The sequence below is a fragment of the Kogia breviceps genome, chromosome 12, assembly GCF_026419965.1.
Source record: "Kogia breviceps isolate mKogBre1 chromosome 12, mKogBre1 haplotype 1, whole genome shotgun sequence".
NCBI classification, from domain to species: Eukaryota; Metazoa; Chordata; class Mammalia; order Artiodactyla; family Physeteridae; genus Kogia; species Kogia breviceps.
The window spans coordinates 65,475,788-65,499,599 of record NC_081321.1 but is presented as its reverse complement, the minus strand read 5'-3'; the positions used below and the strand labels follow the sequence as shown (position 1 = coordinate 65,499,599).

The 23,812-nt window shown below is 36.3% G+C and overlaps 1 protein-coding gene and 1 pseudogene across 13 annotated transcripts in view; one reads left to right on the top strand and one right to left on the bottom strand.

Moving 5' to 3' along the window:
• The window catches only part of PPP1R12A (protein phosphatase 1 regulatory subunit 12A), a 151,022-nt gene extending 144,922 nt beyond the window's left edge, over positions 1-6,100 (top strand). For 6 of the 13 annotated variants that reach the window (XM_059081632.2, XM_059081628.2, XM_059081634.2 and 3 more), the window contains 3 exons: positions 1,322-1,372; positions 2,225-2,394; positions 3,883-3,959. In XM_059081632.2, the coding sequence (XP_058937615.1) occupies positions 1,322-1,372; positions 2,225-2,359 (186 nt within the window). In that variant the 3' untranslated portion in view covers positions 2,360-2,394; positions 3,883-3,959. Of the gene's footprint in view, positions 1-550; positions 582-1,321; positions 1,373-2,224; positions 2,395-3,882 lie in introns of those variants that run through there. The other 7 variants (XM_067009794.1, XM_059081633.2, XM_059081637.2 and 4 more) reach the window with 3 other exon arrangements.
• A 17,010-nt stretch (positions 6,101-23,110) lies between these two features.
• On the bottom strand, positions 23,111-23,394 carry LOC131766880 (LYR motif-containing protein 4 pseudogene; annotated as a pseudogene).
• Between the last annotated feature and the right edge of the window lie 418 nt (positions 23,395-23,812).

Genomic DNA, 23,812 nt, shown 5'->3' with positions numbered 1-23,812 from the left:
TAAGTTTATTTGTTAAATATAAGAAATTTCCTGCAACTTTACAGTTGTCAATTTGGCAGTGAGGCAGTTCTGTATAGTGTTCTTGTCTTGCTTTACCACTACATAGTTAAAATCTTGAAGGCACATAATAAAATTGAGAATGATGGGGTTGTTACCTGTCAGTTGGAGGAAATAATGCTGTTGCTGATATTTCACAAAGTTATGAGGATCAAATATGATATTATATGTCCTAGTATTTTGAGAAGTGCAGTGGTTTTTATGAATGTGTCATGGATGTATTGTTAAATAGGAGAAAGGTCTATTTATCAAAAGTAACATTTTTGTCTGTGTAATAATATTTAAACATACTAATGGTAGAATAACACAGTACTTATAAGACTATGAGTAGGATTTCATCTATTTTTTAAAATCACATACTCTAAAAACGTTAACATTTACAGTAAATGTACTGCTTTACTAAATATCAACATTAATTATTAATCTGGGAAAGAATGTCTTAGAAATAGTTTCAGTGTGATTAAACTAAATTTAAATGGTTTGTATCTGAAAGGTGACCGGCAAGAGTCAGTATCTTCTGGGCGGTATGACCTAACCAAAGTTTTAAGCACATTAATTACTGCTGCTTGCTTTTTGCATAACACCCTAGAATGCTTATTATTTAAGGGAGAATAAAACTGTACACTGCAGTAATATACTGTATGTTGCCTTTGCCTATCACTCTTTGAAACAAGGTAGTTTAAAGTAAATGCTACAGTTGCTTCTTCATTAGATTCACTGCATTAATGCTACGCAGAGTATCAAAGTAAATACAAAGCTATAAAGTCAATTGGACAAATAATAATGACTAGTTAACATTGTGGGTGGAGATGAACATCTCTTAGATCCTTTTGAAATTTTAAAGTACAGATATTTTAGGCACGTTTGCTTCTTGCTTTTCTGCTTTTTATCACTATAGAGTAATTGCATCTTTGTGTGAGTTTCTTTTTTTTTTTTCTTTTCTATTCAATCCTCAGTCTTGAGTATTGGTTTACTCTATCCCTAAGTTTTATGTGAACTAAAAACAGTTGAACGTGTTATGTAGCATCTTACCAGAAAGTCAAAGCTTTAAAGAAAGAGCTTATAGGAAGTAACAAAATAATGATCTTCATATTTATTTCTCTCAAATTTTGGAAAGCTCTTTACACATCACTGGCATCACATCTTTTTCTACACTGCTCCTGATTTAATTTTTAATTCTAAAGTGTCACTATTTCACAATTTAGAAGAAAATTTAAGAATATAATAATTATATCATTAACATTAGTACCTTAAATTCATCTAGGAACGAAGAGCTCTAGAAAGAAGAATATCTGAAATGGAAGAAGAGCTCAAAGTAAGTAAATCATGCTGCAGCATAAACTCAAAATTTACAGTACCATTACACATACTATGTTTACATTAATTGTTCTTAAAGCCACTTATACAGTTTATGAGTTTTCTATATCTTGTGCTTCTCTTTCTTCCTAAGTCCAGGTTTTAGGTGAGCTAGAAAAGTATTTAAAACTCAATTCTTTTTGTTAATCAGTTTTTATGGCACTTTTGATGTTCAGGTATAGAATAAATTGTACAATAATGACTATAAGATTTGGGATTTATCATTTATTTGTTGCAGTTCAAATACTCTGTTCCTTGGAGAATAACTGGTGAGGAGTGATCACTATAAAAATGTTCTCTTGAAAATAAAGGACATTAGAGTAGTGGACAGTCAGAGGTACAGTTTATCAAACTCTGCATCACCTGTGAAAATAAGTTCATTTTGAATATTGGAAGGTACATTCTTCTCATGAAGAAAAAGAATGACATAGTTGATTACCTCTTATTACATTATCTTGCATAAAATATCTATCACATTATGAATTAATGGACTAATGCATAGAAAATTATACCCATAGAATTAGAATTTCAAGATTTAAATGTTTTTCTATTGAATTATTTAGTTTCTTATGAAAGCATTATTGAATGGCTTTGGAGAAAATGTTTTTGGATTTTGTTTGCCTGTGTATTTTGTTTGATAAGGAATTTTAGAACTACACTGTTTACTTTTGCAAATTTCGTGGAATATTCTTTTAAGACTCTTATTTTTTTCTTCTTACATTTGCTATCTGTGATTCTTTATGTTTTCATTGTACTCTTTTCCACTTTCTTATTTTTTATTTTCTATTTCTTTATGTTCTGATTCCTGCAGAATCTGCACCAAATAAAGCAAATTCAAACTCTGAGAGAATTAAATGAGCGACTGCTGACTGAGAATAGGGCCTTGACAAGAGTGGTAGCCAAACGCTCAGGGTTCTGTAGGCAACTGCAGTCTGTGAATCTATAATTTATAGTTTCATCATTTCTTCTTAGTAGAGCCAGGCAGGTGTTTTTATATTAGTAAGCGTGTCTTGAGCTCACTTTTACAAATTAATGCCATTGTGTCTGGAACTTATATAACTGTTTAATTATGCATGGCTTCTCAGAATGTTAGAAAGTGTCACTAATTGTGTATTGTGACTGATAAACTGCAGTAAACTGAGGGAATGATCGAGGCATTTAGATAAAAGACTTGTCTGCACTTTTGCAAAGCTAGTGCACATTTTGGCTCTACGAATATTTTAGCACTTAAAAATATGGCTGTTTAAAATTCTTTACTAGAAAGAAAATGGAACATGTATTTTACATATAATTAATGTATGTTGAAGCCAAAGACTAAACATGAATTATCTGCTTTTCAAAATAATGTCATTTTCAGTCAGAACCGTCTTCATTAATATTCACTTAGTTCTCTATTAACAGAGGTATCCTAATAAACTTATTAGTTTATCCTAATAAACTTCAGATTACTGTATTTTATATCCATGCATTCTGAGCACAGGTAAGAATTGATTGGTTCCACATAATATTAAACTCTTCATAAAGATTTTGCTTAAGGTAATTTTGCAAGTAGTTTTACTTTTATCTAATTTGATAACCTAGTACATTTTGAAAGCTGAGGAAAGAGACCTAAATATCTTGGAAAGTATATTTTAATGTCTAAAGTATAAGCCATTCCATTTCCAAGCAAATCTGGAAGAGCACATGTGATTTAAATCATTCTTAGTAGAAAATCCAATTAACTTATAATAATTCCACCCCCTCCTTCAGTTTGTCTGTAAAACAAAAAATAGTTTTGTTTTCAGGATGTAAGGCTGTGTTTTTCTGTTTACTCCAAATACTAGTTATTTTTTTCTATGCTTGGATATTTTTATAAATTCAGACTTATTACTTTGGCTTATAAATTATTTTATACTATTCTAATGATAGTAATAATTGCTTTGTTACCATTTAATTGAGCACTTATCTTGGATCAGACATTGTATTAGGCCCTTAAACTTAGTACAAGGTAAATCATTTAAGGAATTTTAATAATTTAGAACAAGTCTAATTCCCTCAAAACTTCCCTAAATAGGCTGGTTTTCTTGTGGAATAACAGTATGGTTTGAGGTCTGACATAAATAAAGCAAAAGGCCTTAATTTAGGCTGACAGGAACTCTTAAAGGAATTCCCTTTAAGAGCCTATCCTAACAAAAATGGGCTTCCTTTCCTTGGCTGCTCTAATATGGTGTGCTCGTGACTCATAATGTCAAGTGATTTAGTACATTTCAATTGATAACTTTGGGAGAATAAACCTTTCATTTCATCATTTATTAAACTAATTATCTTCACAGATGGGGGGGTTTCTTCCTGATACATTGTTTTAGTCACTAGAAATATATATAACTGACAAAGCTTGTTCATGTGTCTTGTGGTAAAAATATAACATTAAGAATCATATTTTATCTTTTTATTGAATTAAAACTTTCTCTTCTGTTTTTCCTCTCATAGATGTTACCAGACCTAAAAGCAGACAACCAGAGGCTAAAGGATGAAAATGGGGCCTTGATCAGAGTTATAAGCAAACTTTCCAAATAAAAAAAAGAAAAAGCAGCAAGTAATGGAATTGCACATATTAGTAACCCAGTGGACCATAATTGACAGTCACTGGAAGCCTGGGAAGAATCCTTGGAGACTGTCATTTTTGGATAACCTGCCAAATGCCCTCTTATCTAGGAGTTTTGTTTTGTTTAATTTTCTGGTGTTTTTGTTTTTTTTGTTTTTGTTTTTGTTTTTGATTTTTTTTCCTTGTATCAAGACCATTGTTTCATGTTAATGCAGCTGCTGAGAAGATTTTTTTTTATGACTGAGAAAACTTGTTTACAGCTCCAGCATATAAGGAAAGTGTTCAAGGCCAGATATGCCTCAGATATTTAACCAGTAAGCCTTAGTTGTACATAAATACTTTTGTGTCAACAAAAACTCAGCTCTCACAGAAGACAGTTATTCAGCATTTTTTGATGTGCCACAGTTTCCAGTTTTTCGATATTTAATTTTTTTTTTTTTTTTGCTTTACATCTGAGTTTGGGTTTGTATTTTTTCCTTCTAACTCTTCATGTGGCAGACTCTTCTCCTGTCTCACAGCTTTTCTCATTTACAGAAAAGAACACTTGCTCTTCTGAGATCATTGTCATATATTAGGCTAATGCTGTGTTGTCCCCCACCTGGAACTGAATTGCTTGGTGGAACATTTGCTTTCACTGTTTGTGCAATATGCATTTATTCTTTATATGAATGCTTTAAAGTCAGTTGAGATTAGATTCTTTTAAGTCCTGTTTTCTGCCTTCATTGGTCACTTTTTTGTTTTTGTTTGTTTTTTATTATTGTAGTATAAGATGTTAGATTCTTTAATCTTCACATTCATTTTAGCAGGTACTGAGTGATGCTGTATATATAAATACGTGTATTGTTTTGATTTTTTAGACCACCACATGGCATGCTTGACTGTTTTCTTATTTCAAATGTCTGTTAATGCAAAGTAGGCTACTCCATAATAGTGTTAAAAACAAAATTTGCTAACAATGTGATATAAAGACTTTTAAAATAACACGTTTATGTGGAGCCCTATCTTTACAGAAGTTTTCTACTGTAAAATGCTTTTACTTTTATTTGCAGTTTTCATTTGATAGTATTCAACCATAATTAAAGTTCCATAAGGTAATTGCTTCACATTTCACATACCTGTATTTATCTGAGTGCTGTCTATAACTGTTGTGCTAGCCAAAGTTATGCTATGAAATCATTTGCAGACTTAACGTGAGTTCTTGTTAAATGCACTGTTATTGCCATGTGAAGAGGCATTGACTTTGATACCACCATCATGTTCAGACCATTTTATACATTTCAGTGGCCTTTTTTAAAAAAAAGCAAAACCAAGTACATATGAAGATGGCTTTTATTTGGACAAATAGCTTTTATATTTTCATTAAACCATGCAAAAAATACTCTATCTTTCTGGCACATAACTGTCTCCTTAACCACTGAACAGTTCAGCCATTTGAATAAATTGTACATTGTAAAGCTTATAGTAGCTAATTGTATTATTGATTGTATTGTATACTATATTAAATGTGAATTTGTACCCCCTTCAATTTAAAAGGTCATTGTGTTCTACTGCCTATTTTAGATTACTTTGGGGTTGGGAAAGGGTGTTTTGGTAAGCAGGATTTTAAGTCCTCTCTTTCTTGATTGGTTTTATGAAGATATAAGGTTATGCTCTTACTACCAAGCTCAGGATTCTTGATTTTTAAAGGTACAAGGATAGTTGTGGGAATTTTATTTTTGGTTATATTTGAACTGTATGAATGGTTGGTCTGAATATAAAGAATTTCCATGGTCTTATGTGGACGTAAAATATACAGATAATTGGTCAGTTTGAGTGACGGCAACATGTTCTGGTTGCACAACAGTTAGGCATGCTAAGGATTATATTTGTGAAGTTTGGATGCCTGTGAAGAATGATTAAATACATGTTTCTAATATTTTAGTGTTTTGTATTTAGGTTATTTATTCTTTGTATCTAAAACTGAACAGCTACTGTGCTATATTGATTTTATTGGTAGTATTGAGCAGACCTTGTTTCTGCATGAAACTAGTTGCAAAACCCACTATTTTGGAAATAAAAATGTATTTTGACATATACAAATAAAATGAATAAAACTATTTTAAATGTGTGAACTTTTACTGAAGACGTTTAAAACTTTGCTCTGAGATATTTAAATTCTGCATGGGTATTTTTTCACTAATTGCTTTACTTGGATTCCAATTGGAATAATTTTTGAAATTGTAATATTGTGATAATTGTACAACATTGTACATGCACATCTGTAAATGCAATCTTAATTGCCATATTTATGCAATCTGTGTATCAATTTGGACAAATGTTTATATATTTTACATAAAGCTATCTGTGTGCAGAATCTGAGAACTAGTTTTTTTATGATAATAAGTGGGTAAAAAATAATGATAAAAGTGAGTCTCAAGATAGAAGCTTTGTAGCAAAAGATTTCATTTACCTAAATATTTTGTGGCTTCTAAATTAAACCTATGCTTTTTTGTAGTTGCAAACATAGGCTTGGGAATATGTATAAAGATAATATTCCATTGAAATGTAAAATAGTAGATCATTCTCCAACCTAGATTTGTCCAAGTTTCAACCCCCATCTACTACACATCTGTAAGTAGATGAGGCATTTCTGGTGTGGGAACTTTGGTAAAAGACTTGTAGTAAGCCTGTGTCTCTTGTTTCTACTTCCAGTACTTTCCCTGTGCATGCTCACAGAATGATAGATATTACTGTTGTTTGTCCTCCATACAAAAAATTGCACATGCAAATACTTCAAACCAAACGCAAAGATTGAATTATCTAGGAGAGTATTCATACATAAAGTAGATATTCACTAATCCATTAGGCTACTTTATTCATTTGCTTAAAGGTTTATTACCACTTAGTCTTTCCTGGCTAATCTGAAACAGTCATGACTCCAGTGTCAGCACTCACTGAGTGTTGTTGTAAGAAGAAATTATCCAGAGGTCAAATTGTCTCCAAACTAGGACCGTATATTTCCCATAGGAAATAACAGCCTTGTAGGTTGTCCTTCACTTTGTCATTATAAGCAGAAAACAGAGCAAACTGTTAACAGTTATTGACAATCCACTAGCCATATCTTGCTAGAGAAAACCTTTTGTTGAAAAGATGAAAGCTGACTGATAAGCAGTATTTTCTGTGATGTTCCATGTTTTACGCTGTCTGTGTGTGGTCTCTGTGTGTCTGAATGTGCATGTTCCACAAGGGTAACGTACATATGAGAGCCATTGTCCAAAAAGGATTGGGTGTAGAATGAAGTACTTATTTTCCTATTATATATCTCTAAATAGCTAAATTCATTTCTTCTTTTTTTTTTTTTTTTTTTAAGCTACGTCAGTTCTTAGTTGTGGCACGTGGGCATGGGGTCTTTGTTGAGGCATGTAGGTTTCTCTCTAGTTGTGGTGTGTGAGTTTTCTCTCTCTAGTTGCGGGGCACAGGCTCCAGGGCATGTGGGCTCTGTAGTTTGCAGCATGCAGGCTCAATAGTTGTGGTACACAGGCTTAGTTGCCCCGCAGCATGTGGGATCTAAGTTCCCCGACCAGGGATCGAACCCGGGTCCCCTCTATTGGAAGGTGGATTCTTTACCACTGGACCACTGGGGAAGTCCCTAAATACATTTCTTAACTTTCCTTTTAGAAAGGTTCTCTGGGGTTATGTGCTTTCTTAGGTAAGTGACATAGTGTCATATTGCTGTTCCAAGCCCCCAAAATGGGCAGATTACAACGTAATAAATTTAAAAACACAGGAGTCAGAAATTTAAAATTCTATAATGTGACATAAATAATTCTATCTTATTACTATAATTTGAAATTTTACTACAAGTTTTCTGAAGTTTATTAGAAGTAAGCATTTTTGAGCCCAGCTGTCACAGCTTGTCACTGCTTAAATTCCAATAAACATATAGGTCACAAAAATTAACTATATTTTAATTTTAAAAGGTTGAAGAGAAAAAAAGGAAATGTGTAAAGAAATGAGCAATATTAGTAGATTTTGTCCTGAATAATATTCAGCTTGTAGGGCCTGTACTTTGTCTTACAGGTCTGTGACAGTGGGAGTGGGAAAGAGAAGGATTTACCTTCTTTCCCCTTCCCCACGCTCAGTTATTCTTACAGGTTTGTTCTGATACAAGTCTGTTTCAATAGGATATCTCATTTGATTCTTACAACAGGCTGGGTGAATAAAGGTGAGAAATTACAGGTGAGAAAGCTGAGATGTACAGATTATTAACTGGGTCAGCATCCCAAGCCTAGTACAAAGCAGAGCTCTTACTCAAACTTAGTAGTGGTTGCCATTGTTTTTTCCCCAGATCCTAATCTAGGACTTTTCCCCCTATATCACTTAGTTTGATCGTTTTACACTTTGAGGATGGCATTTCTTGGTTTTTTTTCTTCCACATTCGTTCTCTAATCCCACATTCCTGCCCTCACACCCACTAATTTTTTCTGTCCTTAGGACTTACTATTATTACTAAACCATTTGCCCTATAATGGGATTTTTTAAAGATTAATGCTTTTAATGCTCAAGCATCTAGTTGATTTCCTGGTGCAAATTCTAACTATGCCCAGTAGACCATAAATTTATAAAAGATTTTCATATACCTACATGCAAAAGAACCTTTGCATCCTTCAAAAATAGATTGTTTTAATTGGTGATGGGAGCTTAATTCCCAAGAATCTTTCTTATTCCCAAGTAAGATAGGCAACATTGATAGTGCTGTGGTTTTAGCAGCAACTTTTTCTCCCCCACTGAAAATGTGTGGAATACCAATATATAAAACAGATAAAATTTGTATTCACATTAACTCACATTAACCCAACCCAAAAGAAAGCACAGTAGGCCCTCTGCATCCACAGATACAGAGGGCCAACGGTACTATGCCAGTTTATTTAAGGGACTTAAGTAGCCACATATTTTGGTATCCGTGGCAGTCCTGGAACCAATCCCTCACAGATACTGAAGGATGTCTGTACTCAAAACATAAAATAGGTCTGTATAAGGTATGTGTGACAAAAGCATGACTCTCTCACTTGTTACTATATAATTCTTAGGATCTGAGCATTACTGAGCAGATGCATCTTAACTTCAGTTGCTTTCACAATAACTGTGCTAAATGTGCTCTAGCAGTATACTCTAGTTTGAGTATGTTCTGACCTAAAGAAAATCAAGACCAAGTACAGGACATAAGAAGCTCCACACAAAAATGAGATAACTTGACAATATAACTTAGTGTGTATGTGCTCTCCAGTGTTTTACAATTTGACATGTATGTGAGTGTATTTATAAATTTGAGGAAAGCATTTTAGCAAACAATTTGAATCAAAATTTTGTGGGATCCATAGCATATCTTTGCAAAACCTATGGGGTACTGATTTTTTAAACACTTGACAGGGTGGAAGGAACTTTGGATTCAGTCAGATGTAGATGTAAATCTCACTTCCACCACTTTATAATTGTGTGACTCTGGTCAAATCATTTATCCATTCGGACTCAGATTTTTCAAGTAAATGACGTATCTGTGTAAAGTGCCTTGCACAGTTCTTGAGCTTAGTGGATTGATGCCCAACAAATGTAATTATTTTTACTTTGAAGAAATTACATTGATAATTTGTGACTTTTAAAAATACTAATTTACTTTAGAATGTAAGTTACTTCTTCTGGGATCATTTGATAAATGTTTATAACGTATTTCCAAAGAATCTTAATGTGTAAAAATTTTTAATAGGATTGTTCTTAGAATATATTAAAGCAAAATTTTAGAATAATGTACCCAATTAACCATAAACACCTATTTTTTTTACTCTGGGGTCAGTAAGGGAGAAAGAAATGAGGTGGATTTCAGAGGACCTCCTTCAACCATTGGAAAAAAGGAAAAAGTACACCTCTGTAACCATGCCACATCTATCCTAACAGATTCCAGGAACACTGACTCTACTCGTGTGCATCTAATCCATTTGTGGACCCCAGTTCCTGTTACCAAAAGTGGGGGGATGTGTCAAGAAGTGTATAGGTGTGCCATATAAAATGCATTTGCCACAGAAGAGGCAGCTGGTAAGTATGGGCTAGTAAGTGTTTTAGTAAATAATGTTAGTTGCTACTCCATATTTCTTGTTTTCATTAAAATTCATAGTCTTTGGAATGTCAGGATTATCCCTACTTTTGGATATTTTTAAAGTTTACATAATACTTCTCAGAAAATATCCTGAGGTCATCTGGGTCATTTATCAGCCTACAGATCAAGGTTATGCAACTAACCTTGTTGCATAATGATCTTCTGCATAAGAGTTGTATAATCTCATCTACTCTTTTGGTCTGAAATTTAGAGTCCTGCCCATCTCATTCTTACTCCATGCTAGACTGCACCTCTGATGTCCACTACTTCCTTTACTTAAAGTGACCAGTAGTAGAAAAACCAGAGAGGAGGGGAGCTAAAGTTTAGTATTTTTATGTTCCAGACACCCTATACATACCTTGGTTTTCTGGTTTTAAATTCTCTTTAATCTGTTTCTTCTATTTTACTGTACTATGAGCTCCGTCAAAGGACAAAGTCTTTTTCATCTTTGTTCTCAGCAGTTAGTATAGTGCCTGGCACATAGTAGGTGTTTACTTGATGTTTTTAAAAGGGAAGAGTGAATAATTGTGATACATTTTGTGGAGGAAAAAATCTTGACTGGCATCTAGGTTTTTAAGAAAGCTTTGTAATGTATTAAATGTAAGCATTCTGATTCCTGCAGACTTTGTCTCAGTCATTCAAGTTCTTGTTAGCGCTAACAAGCCAGACTGCCCTATGGAGTAGGAATACACCCGGAAGCAAACAGGTAAAGATAAATCCCTGCCTTGTGGAGGTTACATTCAAGGAATGGGGAGATTGAAAATAAGCAGCTACACAATATTAGAAGATAACAGATACTATGGAAAAAATAGAGCAAGATAAGAGATTTCAGGAATGAGGGAGAGCTTGTCAAAGAAGGCCTCACCGAGAAGGTAACATTTGAGCCAAAACTAGAAGGAGGGGAGGGCAAAAACTGTGCAGGTGTTTGGGAGAAGAGCATGTCCAGGCTGAGGTAGCCATGCAAGCAAAGGCCTTGAGGTGCAGATGTTCTTGAGTGTTTTGACAAACGGTAAGGCTAATGTAGTTATATAGCGAAGTGAGCAAGAAGTAGAGTAGAGTAGTAGGAGAGAACGTCAGAGTCGGAGAGGTAGCCGAGAGCTGGATTAGGGACTTGTTTAGACGTTTAGCATGACCACATGCTGTGCACTAGACTTGCTCCTTGAAGAGCTTTACTATCTTTGTTCATACACTTTTCTCAAGAATATTTTGTAGCTCTTTATAATAAAGCCACATACTCTATAGCTGTAAAATTATTTTTTACAAGAGATAAGAATTGGATTATAAATTGGGGAGAATAATTATATTAGAAAATCTAGGCTCAGTTTCCTAAGGGGAAACTTACTCAATTAAATGTAAAACATTTGGGCTTCCCTGGTGGCGCAGTGGTTGGGGGTCCGCCTGCTGATGCAGGAGGCGCAGGTTCGTGCCCCGGTCCAGGAGGATCCCGCGTGCAGCGGAGCGGCTGGGCCTGTGGGCCATGGCCTCTGAGCTTGCGCGTCCGGAGCCTGTGCTCCGCAGCGGGAGGAAAAAAAAAAAGCAAAACGTGCTGAGGGCTTCCCTGGTGACGCAGTGGTTAACAATCCACCTGCCAATGCAGGGGACATAGGTTCGAGCCCTGGTCTGGGAAGATACCACATGCTGCGGAGCAACTGGGCCCGTGAACCTCAGCTACTGAGCCTGCGCGTCTGGCGCCTGTGCTCCGCAACAAGAGAGGCCGCGATAGTGAGATGCCCGCGCACCGCGATGAAGAGTGGCCCCCGCTCGCCACAACTAGAGAAAGCCCTCGCACAGAAACGAAGGCCCAACACAGCCAAATAAATAAATAAATAAAATTTATTTAAAAAAAAACATTTGCTAAAACTCTGACAACCAAGTTAGAAATGGACAAATGGATTATTACAAACATCATTACTATGTAAAAGAAGCCCATCAGTTCATTGGGCAAAATAAACATTTTGGATCACTTCTCAGGAAGGAATTTTCTCATGGATTTTACAGTTGGTCTGTATACCTAATGTACATTGTCCTCATTTGTTTCTACTTTGTGGGGTAGTATTTCTCTGGTCGTTTCTTATTTCTGCTTTCAAAAGAAAAATATAGAATATAAGATGTGCTTCCACAAATGTTATGATATAGTTGCAAGAGAGATCAAAGTACTATAATCCAAGTGTGTAGTATTCACTATCTTTCTTGTCCTAGGAATGTCCCAGGACTGGTTAGCTTAATCATTCCCCTACAGCAGTGTTTCTCAAGCTTGAATCACCTGGAGAGCTTGTTCAAATATAGTTTAGGCCCCACTTTTATTTTCTAATTCAGTGTTTAGGGTCTGGGATGGGGCAAGTGAATTACCATTTCTGTCCAGTTCGCAGATGGTGGGTGCTGATACTGCTAGTCCAGGGACCATATTTTGAGACCTACTGCATTGCAATATCACGTGTTCATCTTCTAAATGGAAATGGAGCATTCAAAAGTAAAATCCCTTGTGAGAACCTAAAATGTAGATATCCTATGTTAATAGTTAAAAGGAGATCATATAGCCCAAACCTTGAGTAACACCAGTGATAGTCTAAAAATAGAAGATCATGTGTCCAATCATATCACATATACCTGGCTGGGAGAAAGGACACATGCAGACAAATCGAATCCAGTTTACCAGGAAATCAAATAGAAATGGAAAAGGATTTTTTTTTCATATGAAACAAGCACCTTGATGACAAGCCCATTACATTTGATCAGAAAAGAGGTAGCCAATCCCCTTACTTTGCCTTTTCTCTTCTTTCTAGAGAGATTAAAAGCCTAAAACTCCAGGTATAGGGCGGCAAATGTCCTAAAATCTAAGTCTCTTGCAAGTTTAAGTTAAGAAAGGCAACACAACTGCCTTCTTACATTTCAGGCCCAAGCTGCCTGCGTTCCCTACAATGCATCATAAACACTGCACAGCATGCTGAAGGGACTCGGCTACATCTAAAAATATGCATCCATTTTTGCTGCATATCCTAAGCGACTAGATATACCAGCGTCACTACTTACTATAGCTAAACTCCTTTAAGGAAAATGGACTTAACCAGTTCGTATATATGTATATATATTTAATCTATATCAGTAGATCATCATGAGAACATCACAAGACCAATAGTGTCAGCATCACCTGGGAATTTGTTAGAAATGCAAATTCTTGGGCTCTACCCCAGACTTGCTGAATCAGAAATTGAAGATAGGGCCTAGCAGTCTTTTTCAACAAGCCTTCAAGGGATTATGATGCAAGATAAAATTTGAGAACTACTAGCCTATAGGCCTATAGGTTTCAAATCTAGATCACCTGGGCTGAAATGCACTAAATGTTAAAAGAAAAAAAATTCTCAAAGACTGTACTAGTAGAGAATGAAAAGGATTATCAGTGGGGAGTGAGAAATCTTTAGCTATGTTGGGAGCATATTACTGGTTCCACTCAATCTTAAAAATACTAAGGAAGATTTTACTTTTACTCTTGAAACTGGAGTGGGGAGGTTCGTAATCAGATAAAATTAATCTGAAGTGGAGCAGATTCACTTCAAAGAAGAAAGCATCATCTTTAATGGATCCCTACAAAAGGAATCCAACAGGAGATTTTTGTATGAAGGAAGATAATGTTATACTATAAAATGAGTTTATTATTCAGTGCTTATCAAGTAAAAGTGAAGTTTCTGTCCATTACAGGTTCCTACCTCTGGGTGAGGTACAAGATCACTGAGAAAACTCCATTCCTGAGACCAGAGATAACAGGGTCTGGCTGAGCTTGAGGCTGAAGCAGGAATACAGAAAGCTCTTCCAGCCTCTCACTGCCCTCCCCACCCCCCAGCAAGCACCAAATAACAAGTACCAGGTAACAAGCAACGGAAGTGTATGGTGGGGGGAAGGTGCAAGAGCAAGGAGAGACCACTTGTGAGGAACAAACTAATAGAGAAGACTTAAGGTAGAAGCAGAACATTGAGAAAAAGTCTCTAGTAAACCAATTATCACCCTAACCACAAGGTAAATCCAGTGAAATTTAAAACCAGTGGTAAATGTAGCAACAACAAAAGAAAAACCCACCTCAATTCCTAACTATATTGACTCAACCCTCTACAGGCCAGCAGAAGAGGTGTCATATCCAGTAATAAATACTGTAATAAATACTATGTATCTCAATCTCTACTGTTCTACACATTATAAGCAGCAAGATATCAGTAAGTACAAGATAGAAAAAAGTAAAAAAAAAAAAAGAAAAAAGAAAAAAGAAAAAAAATTCTTCCAAACCCATTGTCAAGAGACAAAGCAATCAGAACCAGATTTAGAGGTTGCATGAATGTTGGAATTATCTGATAGGAAATCTAAAATCATTATGAGAAAAAAATTAAAAATAAAATCATTATGAGTAACATGTTAACTCAATGGAAAAGGTGAGGAACAGGAATGAACAGACAAGGAAATTATAAGAGTGACTTCCCTGGCGGTCCAGTGGTTAAGACGCCACGCTTCCACTGCAGGGGGTGCACGTTCAATCCCTGGTCAGGGAACTAAGATCCCACATGCTTCATGGCACAGCCAAAAAAAAAAAAAAGAAAAAACAAAGAAGCTATAAGAAACAGTCAAATGAAATAGTAGAATAAAAAATCAGGATAACAAATTGTAAGACTGTCTTCTACAGACACATTCAGATTTGACACAGCCAAGGAAAGAAAGAGTGAAGTTGATGATACGTAGGTAGATAGAAATTATCCAAACTGAAGCTCAAAAAGAAAAAAGAAAAAATGAGAGAGAGCAAAAAAAAAACAGAAACAACACAGCACTCAAAAGATGTGGGACAAAATCATGTTGTCTAATATATGTGTAATTTGAATTCCAGAAGGAGAGAGAAAATGAGACAGAAGAAATATTTGAAGAGATAGTGGTCAAGAATTTTCTGAAAATGTTGAAATGTATCAAACCACAGTTGCACAAAGCTCAAGAGAATGCCAAGAAGGATTTAAAAAACAAACAAACAAAAACTAGACACACTATATTCAAACTGCTGAAAGGCCAAAGTTACAGAGAAAATCTTGTAGACAAAGTGGGGGAAAAGCGTTATATACAAACCTGTACAAGCCAAACAACAGTAGAGTGATGTCTTGAAAGTGCGAGAAGAAAAAAACTGATGACTCTGAATTCTATGCCCGACAAGACTATCTTTTAAAGATGAAGGAAAACTGCTTTTTCAGCCAAAAACTGGGAAAATGCAATAGCAGATCTATGCTACAGAAAAGTGTTAAAGGAAGTTCTTTTTTATTTTTATTTTTATTTATTTTTTTGTGTGTGTGTGGTATGCGGGCCTCTCACTGCTGTGGCCTCTCCCGTTGCGGAGCACAGGCTCCGGACGCGCAAGCCTAGCGGCCATGGCTCACGGGCTTAGTTGCTCCGCGGCATGTGGGATCTTCCCGGACCAGGGCACGAACCCGTGACCCCTGCATCGGCAGGCGGACTCTCAACCACTGCGCCACCAGGGAAGCCCCGGAAGTTCTTTTTTAAAAAATATTTATTTATTTTTGGCTGCATTGGGTCTTCGTTGCTGCACACTGGCTTTCTCTAGTTGCAGCGAGCAAGGGCTATTCTTCGCTGCGGTATGTGGGCTTCTCATTGCGATGGCTTCTCTTGTTGGGGAGCACAGGCACTAGGCACGCAGGCTTCAGTAGTTGCGGCATGCGGGCTCAGTAGTTGTGGCGCATGGGCTTAGTTGCTCCGCAGCATGTGGGATCTTCCCAGACCAGGGATTGAACCTGTGTCTCCTGCACTGGCAGGCAGATTCTTAACCACTGCGCCACCAGGGAAGTCCTAAAGGAAGTTCTTGAAGCAGAAGTAATAGGATATCAGACAGTAATTTGGATCTCTACAAAGAAATTAAGATTTGAGAAAGTGCTTAAAATGTAGGTAAATATAAAGGACATTTTTCTTATACTTAATAGCTCTTAAAATAATTGACTATATGAAAAATAAAAACAATATATTGATGGTTTATAACATGTAAAAGTAAAATGTATGACAATAGCACAAAAGATGGAAGGGAAGAATTAAGACCATATCATTATAAGATTCTTATGGGCTTCCCTGGTGGCGCAGTGGTTGAGAGTCCGCCTGCCGATGCAGGGGACACGGGTTCGTGCCCCGGTCCGGGAAGATCCCACATGCCGCGGAGCGGCTGGGCCCGTGAGCCATGGCCGCTGAGCCTGCGCGTCCGGAGCCTGTGCTCCGCAAGGGGAGAGGCCGCAACAGTGAGAGGCCCGCGTACCACAAAAAAAAAAAAAAAAAAAAAAAAAAAAAAAAAAAAAAAAAAAAAAAGATTCTTAGACTGCATGTGTTGCTGATAATGTGCTTTAATATGCTCTCAATTCTGGGATGAACTTAGAACAAGGACAGATTTCATTTTCACCTGAAATACATAAGACTGTTCACATATGTACGGAGTTGAAAACTGCAGCATGATGTCCATTATTTTCCTTTGAATGAAAGGAATTTTTTTTTTTTATAGAAATCCAGAAGTTGTCTAGGGACAGGTTAGTGAATCTCATCTTCAGTGCACAGACTGCAGCTCACAAATTCTCGAGCTGAGCAGAGATTTAGAGAAAGGAGCCCTCCCTGAGTCCCACTTGTTTTGGAAAGGAGGGAAAATACTCCTCAGTTTTGTCCTGCAGTTTTTCCATGTGGTTTCAATAAAACTGGACACTTCATGATATACCTCCTCACTCTCAAGCCCAAGCAGCAGTGGAAACATTCCAGTATTTCCTTTTGCAATATGATTTTTCCAAAGATCCAGTTTCCTTTAAGATCCAGAATATTGTCACTTCAGATCAAAACCTTTTCTACAGGGTCTTACAGAGATTTGTTCAACTGGTTCATATGATTTTTAAAATGTCTGCTGGAGCTCATGCAGTTCAATATCAAAAAAACAAACAACCCAATCCAAAAATGGGCAGAAGACCTAAATAGACATTTCTCCAGAGAAGATATACAGATTGCCAACAAACACATGAAAGGATGCTCAACATCACTAATCATTAGAGAAATGCAAATCAAAACTACAATGAGGTATCACCTCACACCGGTCAGAATGGCCATCATCAAAAAATCTACGAACAATAAATGCTGGAGAAGGTGTGGAGAAGAGGGAACCCTCTTGCACTGTTGGTGGGAATGTAAATTGATACAGCCACTATGGAGAACAGTATGGAGGTTCCTTAATAAACTAAAAACTACCATATGACCCAGCAGTCCCACTACTGGGCATATACCCTGAGAAAACCATAATTCAAAAAGAGTCATGTACCACAATGTTCATTGTAGCTGTATTTACAATAGCCAGGACATGGAAGCAATCTAGGTGTCCATTGACAGATGAATGGATAAAGAAGGTGTGGCACATATATACAATGGAATATTAGTCATAAAAAGAAACGAAATTGAGTTATTTGTAGTGAGGTGGATGGACCTAGAGTCTGTCATACAGAGTCAAGTAAGTCAGAAAGAGAAAGACAAATACTGTATGCTAACACATATATATGGAATCTAAGAAAAAAAAATGTCATGAAGAACCTAGGGGTAAGACGGGAATAAAGACACAGACCTACTAGAGAATGGACTTGAGGATATGGGGAGGGGGAAGGGTAAGCTGTGACGAAGTGATAGAGTGGCATGGACATATATACACGACCAAACGTAAAATAGATAGCTAGTGGGAAGCAGCCGCATAGCACAAGGAGATAAGCTCGGTGTTTTGTGACCACCTAGAGGGATGGGATAGGGAGGGTGGGAGGGAGGGAGATGCAAGAGGGAAGATATATGGGAACATATGTATATGTATAACTGATTCACTTTGTTATAAAGCAGAAACTAACACACCATTGTAAAGCAATTATGCTCCAATAAAGATGTTAAAAAAAACAAAAAGCCTATTTTGTTCCCACCTGTCTTCAACATTCAATCTGAAGTGTTTTTATTGGAAAAAACTGAGGGTATTCCAATAGAGTCCAGATTTTTTTTTTTTTAAGGAGGCAAGAGCTTCAATCAGTCAGTGGGTAACTTACATGAAGAACTTAATATTACCTGACATGACTAATGAGTGCTACCCATAAACTTCATCTCTGATCCAAGCCCTTGGAAATGGGCTACATTTGCATGTTTTCATAAAAAATCTTTTTTGAATTGGCATTGTGAAAATGTACCTCTACTCAATAGTTAAAAATATTCAATTACTAAAATAAATCTGGAACAACTGCATAATTTTGCACAGGTTGATATTTTTACCTGGGAATGTAAATTTGCTTTCCAAATTTCTCCTGTTCGTTAAGACTTCAGCATTATCTCAGACCTTTTTCGCTTTTGCCATGATGGTACCTCACCTCTGTTCCTTAAATGTTTTTTTTCTTCTCTTTCTGTCACTGGTCCCATTTCTCTCCATGTCTGCTTTTGTATCCTGTTTTTCTCAGATTTATTCACAGCCTTGTTAACAACCTCCCTTATCCTTGTGTACCAAATACTCTTGTGTACTTGAGTATTTAGTCATCATTGTCATCATTGTTCCGAAAATAGCTTTGGTAAGTGGGCCAGCCCAGAAGGCCAGAAATTTCTAAAGTTAATAACACCTTTAGCAAACAAATTATTTTATGATTCACTCCTTTCATAACCCCTCATAAAAGAAAGAAAATTGCTATATGGTGAACAATGTAGAAGTAATTAAGCGTTTTAAGTGTTCAACAGTTGTTGGGAGGTATTGGTCTGCTCAAGTAATTGCTTTGATGTTAGGCAAAGGATTATATCTGCTAAAGTATAAGTTTTCGTTGAAAGAAATATACATTCATTAGAAAACTTCAAAGAGTTGAAACCCTTCTAATGGTTAATTGTACACTTAATTCTAATTGCAGGCCTTATGACATTAGTCTTTAACATGGTCACAAGGTTTTTTTATACAGAGTAATACTTGATTTAGTAAAAGATCCAAATTGCAGATTTTTTTAAAAAGAATGTTTAATACCTTTAAGCCTGACTGTTAGTTTTACAGGAATCCTAAGGACCTGTACTAAGGATTCACTATTCTGACTTAAAAATTAGTTGCAATTAACAAGTAATCTGGGCTTGAAAATAATTTATCTAAGTAATTTGCTCTATCAAGAAGAAACTTTTTAATTAGCAGAGATAAACTTTGTAGCTAAACCAAAAGTGAGCCTCTTATTTTGTATTTAGAAAAGCATTTTCACCTAAAACATCATAAAGTGGCTGAGGTAGCTGGCAATGACTTTTAGTGTATCAACTGAAATAGCTTTGGGCTTCCCTGGTGGCGCAGTGGTTGAGAATCTGCCTGCCAGATGTAGGGGACACAGGTTCGAGCCCCGGTGCGGGAAGATCCCACATGCTGCGGAGCAGCTAAGCCCAGGCGCCACAACTACTGAGCCTGTGCTCTAGAGCCCATGTGCCACAATTACTGAAGCTCGCGCGCCTAGAGCCCGTGCTCCGCAACAAGAGAAGCCACCGCAATGAGAAGCCCGCACACCGCAACGAAGAGTAGCCACCAGTCACTGCAACTAGAGAAAGCCCGCATGCAGCAACGAAGACCCAACAGCAGCCAAAAATAAATAAATAAAAATTATTTTAAAGAAGAAAAAAAGAAATAGCATTAACAAAAGTGGGGTTCTAAAATGTCTTCTGAAGTACTACTATTAATATCTATCACTTGAACCACTAGGTGGCACCAACAAGCTTTTTCCAAATACGTACTCTAACTGATGTATGTTTAAGACGCTCCTTGAATTCCATCCACCTATAAACAATATCCAATAGCACCGTTACCAACATGTCTACAAATTCACCCCATCTGTTTAAGGAAGACAATACATGTTATTACATTAGCAAATTTATTACCTGATTAAGCTATTTGCACCATGATTTAGTGAAAAAAAAAAAAAAAAAACTGGACTGAGGGTCAATAGCCCTAGTTCTGTTCTCAGCTCCACCACCAACTATCTTAGTGTCTTGAGTAAGTCACTAAACCTCTCTGGTTACCAGTCGCCTGGTCAGTAAAATGAAATATTGGGACTAGAAGAATTGTTTTCAAAATGCCTTAAGTAAGAAACACTTTTCTCCTACAAAATCCCTCAGAATTCTAATATGGAAAACAAAGTAAGGCAAGGCTGTGGTGAGGGGAGTGGGGGTGGAACGTTAGAAAGAGTCTCCATCACTCTCCACAATGTGCAACCTGTGGTGGCTATGATCCAGAAAAAAATAATTTGGAGACCAATGAAATAGGAAATTACTAACGTCCCTTCTGTTCTAGAAGTCTGATTCCGAGTATGTAGCTATGTGCAAATTCTTAAAAGTTTTTTCTCTTTTTTTGCCCACTTCCAGGATATAGTGCAAGTATCATTTCCTCTATTTTACAGATGAGTAAACTGAAGCTGAGTAATGTAATGTCTTTCTAAAAATCACCTAAACATAGGATCAGAATCTAGGAATTCTGGTGGGTTTTTTTTTTTCAGTTAAACTTTTTACTTTCAGAAAATTACAGATTCACATGCAGTTTTAAAAATAACAACGTAGAAATTCCATGTACAATTTACCCAGTTTCCCCCAATGGTAATAATTTGTAAAATTATAGTATCATTTCACAACCAGGATATTGATATTAATACAGTCGAGATATAGATCAATTACAACAACACAAGAATTCCTAGGTTGTGCTTTTATAACTACACACACTTCCCTCCTCCTTCTAACCCCTCCTTATCCCCTGGGAACTACTAATTTGTTCTCCATTTTATAATTTTGTCATTTCAAAAATGATACATAAATGGAATCATATAGTACATAACATTTTATGATTTATGTTTTTTCTCATCATACTTCTCTGGAGATTTATCTAGATTGTTCATGTATCAAGAGTTCATTCTTTTTTATTGCTGAAGAGTATGCCATGATATGGATGTACCACAGATTTATAACCACTCATCCATTGAAGGACATCTGTGTTGTTTTCAGTTTTGGGCTCATAAATAAAGTTGCTATAAGCATTTGTGTGCAAGTTTTTGTGTGAACATAAGTTTTTATTTCTCTGGGTTAAATGCCCAGGAGCACAATTATTGGGTCATTATGTAGTTGCATGTTTTTTTTTTAAAGAAACTGCTAAACCATTTTCCAGAGCATGTGCCATTTTTCATTCCCACCAGCAATGTGGGAATGATCCAGTTTTCCCCTGTCCTCACCAGGATCTTCACTACTTCTTTTTATTTTAACTGTTCTGATAAGTGTGTAGCGATTTATCTTAATCCACATTTCCCTATTGGTGCTAATGTTGTTAAACATCTTTTCATGTGCTTATTTGCTATCTATATATTCTTTTCGGTGAAATGTCTCCTTGTGTCTTTTGCTCATTTTCTAACTGGAGTTTTAAAAAAACTGTTAAGTTTTGAGAGTTATTTATGTATTCTAAACACTAGTCTTTGTCTTTTCATCCTCTTAACAGGATCTTTTGCACAGCAAATTTTTAAGTTTTGATGAAGTTCAATTTATCAGTTTTTCCTTTAATAGATCATGGTTTTGGTGTCAAGTCTAAGAATGCTTTATCTCTAGATCTCAAAGATTTTCTCTTATGTTTTTGTCTAAAAGTTTTATAGTTTTATATTTTACAGTTATGTCCATGATCTTACTTTTTGGATAAGATCTGAGGTTTAGGTTGAGATTCTTTTAAAAAAATGAATGTCTGGGACTTCCCTGGTGGCCCAGTGGGTAAGACTCCATGCTCCCAATGCAGGGGGCCCAGGTTCAATCCCTGGTCGGGAAACTAGATCCCACAAGCATATGGCAACTAAGAGTCCACATGCTGCAACCAAGACCCAGCACAGCCAAAATAAATAAAGAATTAATAAATAAGTAAATAAAATAAAATGAACATCCAGTTACTCTAGCAGCATTTTTTTAAAAGGCTACCTTTCTTCCATTGAATTGTACTTGTACCTTTGTCAAAAATCTGTTGTACATATTTATGTCGGTCTTTTTCTGGGCTCTCTAATCTATCCCATTGATCTATGTATTTATACAACACACTGTCTTGATTAACGAAGCTACATGATAAATCTCGAAATTGAAAAGATTGATTCCTCCAACTTCATTCTTCTTTTTCAAAGTTGTCTTAACTGTTTTATTTCCTTTGCCCTTCTATATATTGTGTTGGCCAAAAAAGTTCATACAGAAAAACCCGAACAAACTTTTTGGCCAACCCAATACATTTTAGAATAATCTTGTTTATATCTACAAAAGTCTTACTGGAATTTGGATAGCAATTGCATTAACTTTGTATATCAAATAAGGGAAAATTGTCCTCTTTACTATGTTGATTCTTCCGATCAACAAAAACAGTATGTCTCTCCATTTATTTAGATATTTTTTCATTTTTTTCACCAGTGTTTTGTAGTTTTTAGCATACAAAAACCTAGACATGTTTTGTAATATTTACATCTAAGTATTTCAATTGTTTGAGTTATCGTAGGTAATATTATATTTTAATGTTTGTGTCCACATGTTAATTGCTAGTATATAGAAACAAAGTTGATTTTTTTTTTTTTTTTTTTTTTTTGCGTCTGGTATAGAAGGCCTAGGGACCTTCTCTTTATTGTCAAGGACCAAGAAACAAACTCTGGTAATGCTGTATACAAGTGCTGAGGGGCTACAAGGAGGGGTGTGCTGGAGGAGACACAGTAATACACGACATTCTCCTGAGGAGCTCCAGCTCTTCATTCTAACACTTGAACCAAGGAGAGACAGCCACCCTTTGTCACTAAGACTGCAGGAGAACGGGAACCTCCCTCAGTTCATGAGTTCCTATAGGGCAGGCAGAGTGAGAAGCTATTTAAAGCTGATGCGAGAGGCCACTTGTGGTCTGCTGGGAGTGCCCTTGCCAAGCAGGATGGATGCTGAAAGTGGTCCACGGCTGCCGGTGGTGGCTGGTCCCGGCTACCTAGGTCCTGGGCTTCTCTTGATTCTCAATGACGAGCCTGTCAGTCGAATACATTTGGCCAATGTGTACCTGTCGACGGATTATTCCAAGGTCTCTTTTGGCTTTATTCATTAGGGCTTGAATTTGTACAGGATCCTTTACATTCTTATTTTCTGTGAAGGCATCTCTTATCCTCCTGATGGCGTAAGTTCTGTAGTTGTAGGCGGAGAAGTGCTTGCTCTCCCTCAGCATCTCCCAGTACAGATCCAGCACCTGTGCGCGGCTGGAGGCTGCCATCTTGGAACGAAAAAAAACCCACAAAGTTGATTTTAATATGCTTACTTTGTATCCTGTGACCTTGATGAACTCACTTATTGGTTGTAAAAATTTTTTGTAGATTTCTTAGGGTTTTCTATGTAGACAATTATGTCATTTGCAAATAGAAACAGTTTTACTTCTGCCTTTCTGATCAGTATGCCTTTTATTTCCTCTTGCTTTATTTCACTGGCTAGAACATCTAGAACTATGTTGAAGAAGAGTGGTGAGAGCAGACATCCTTTCCTTATTCCTGATCTTAGGAGGAAAGTATTATCATTCACAATTTCTGTTTTCTCTTTCCTGTCTTCCTATAGGTTACTTAAACTTTTTTTAGAATTCCATTTTTATTTATCTATTGTTTTTTAAAATTGAAGTACAGTTAATTTACAATATTGTG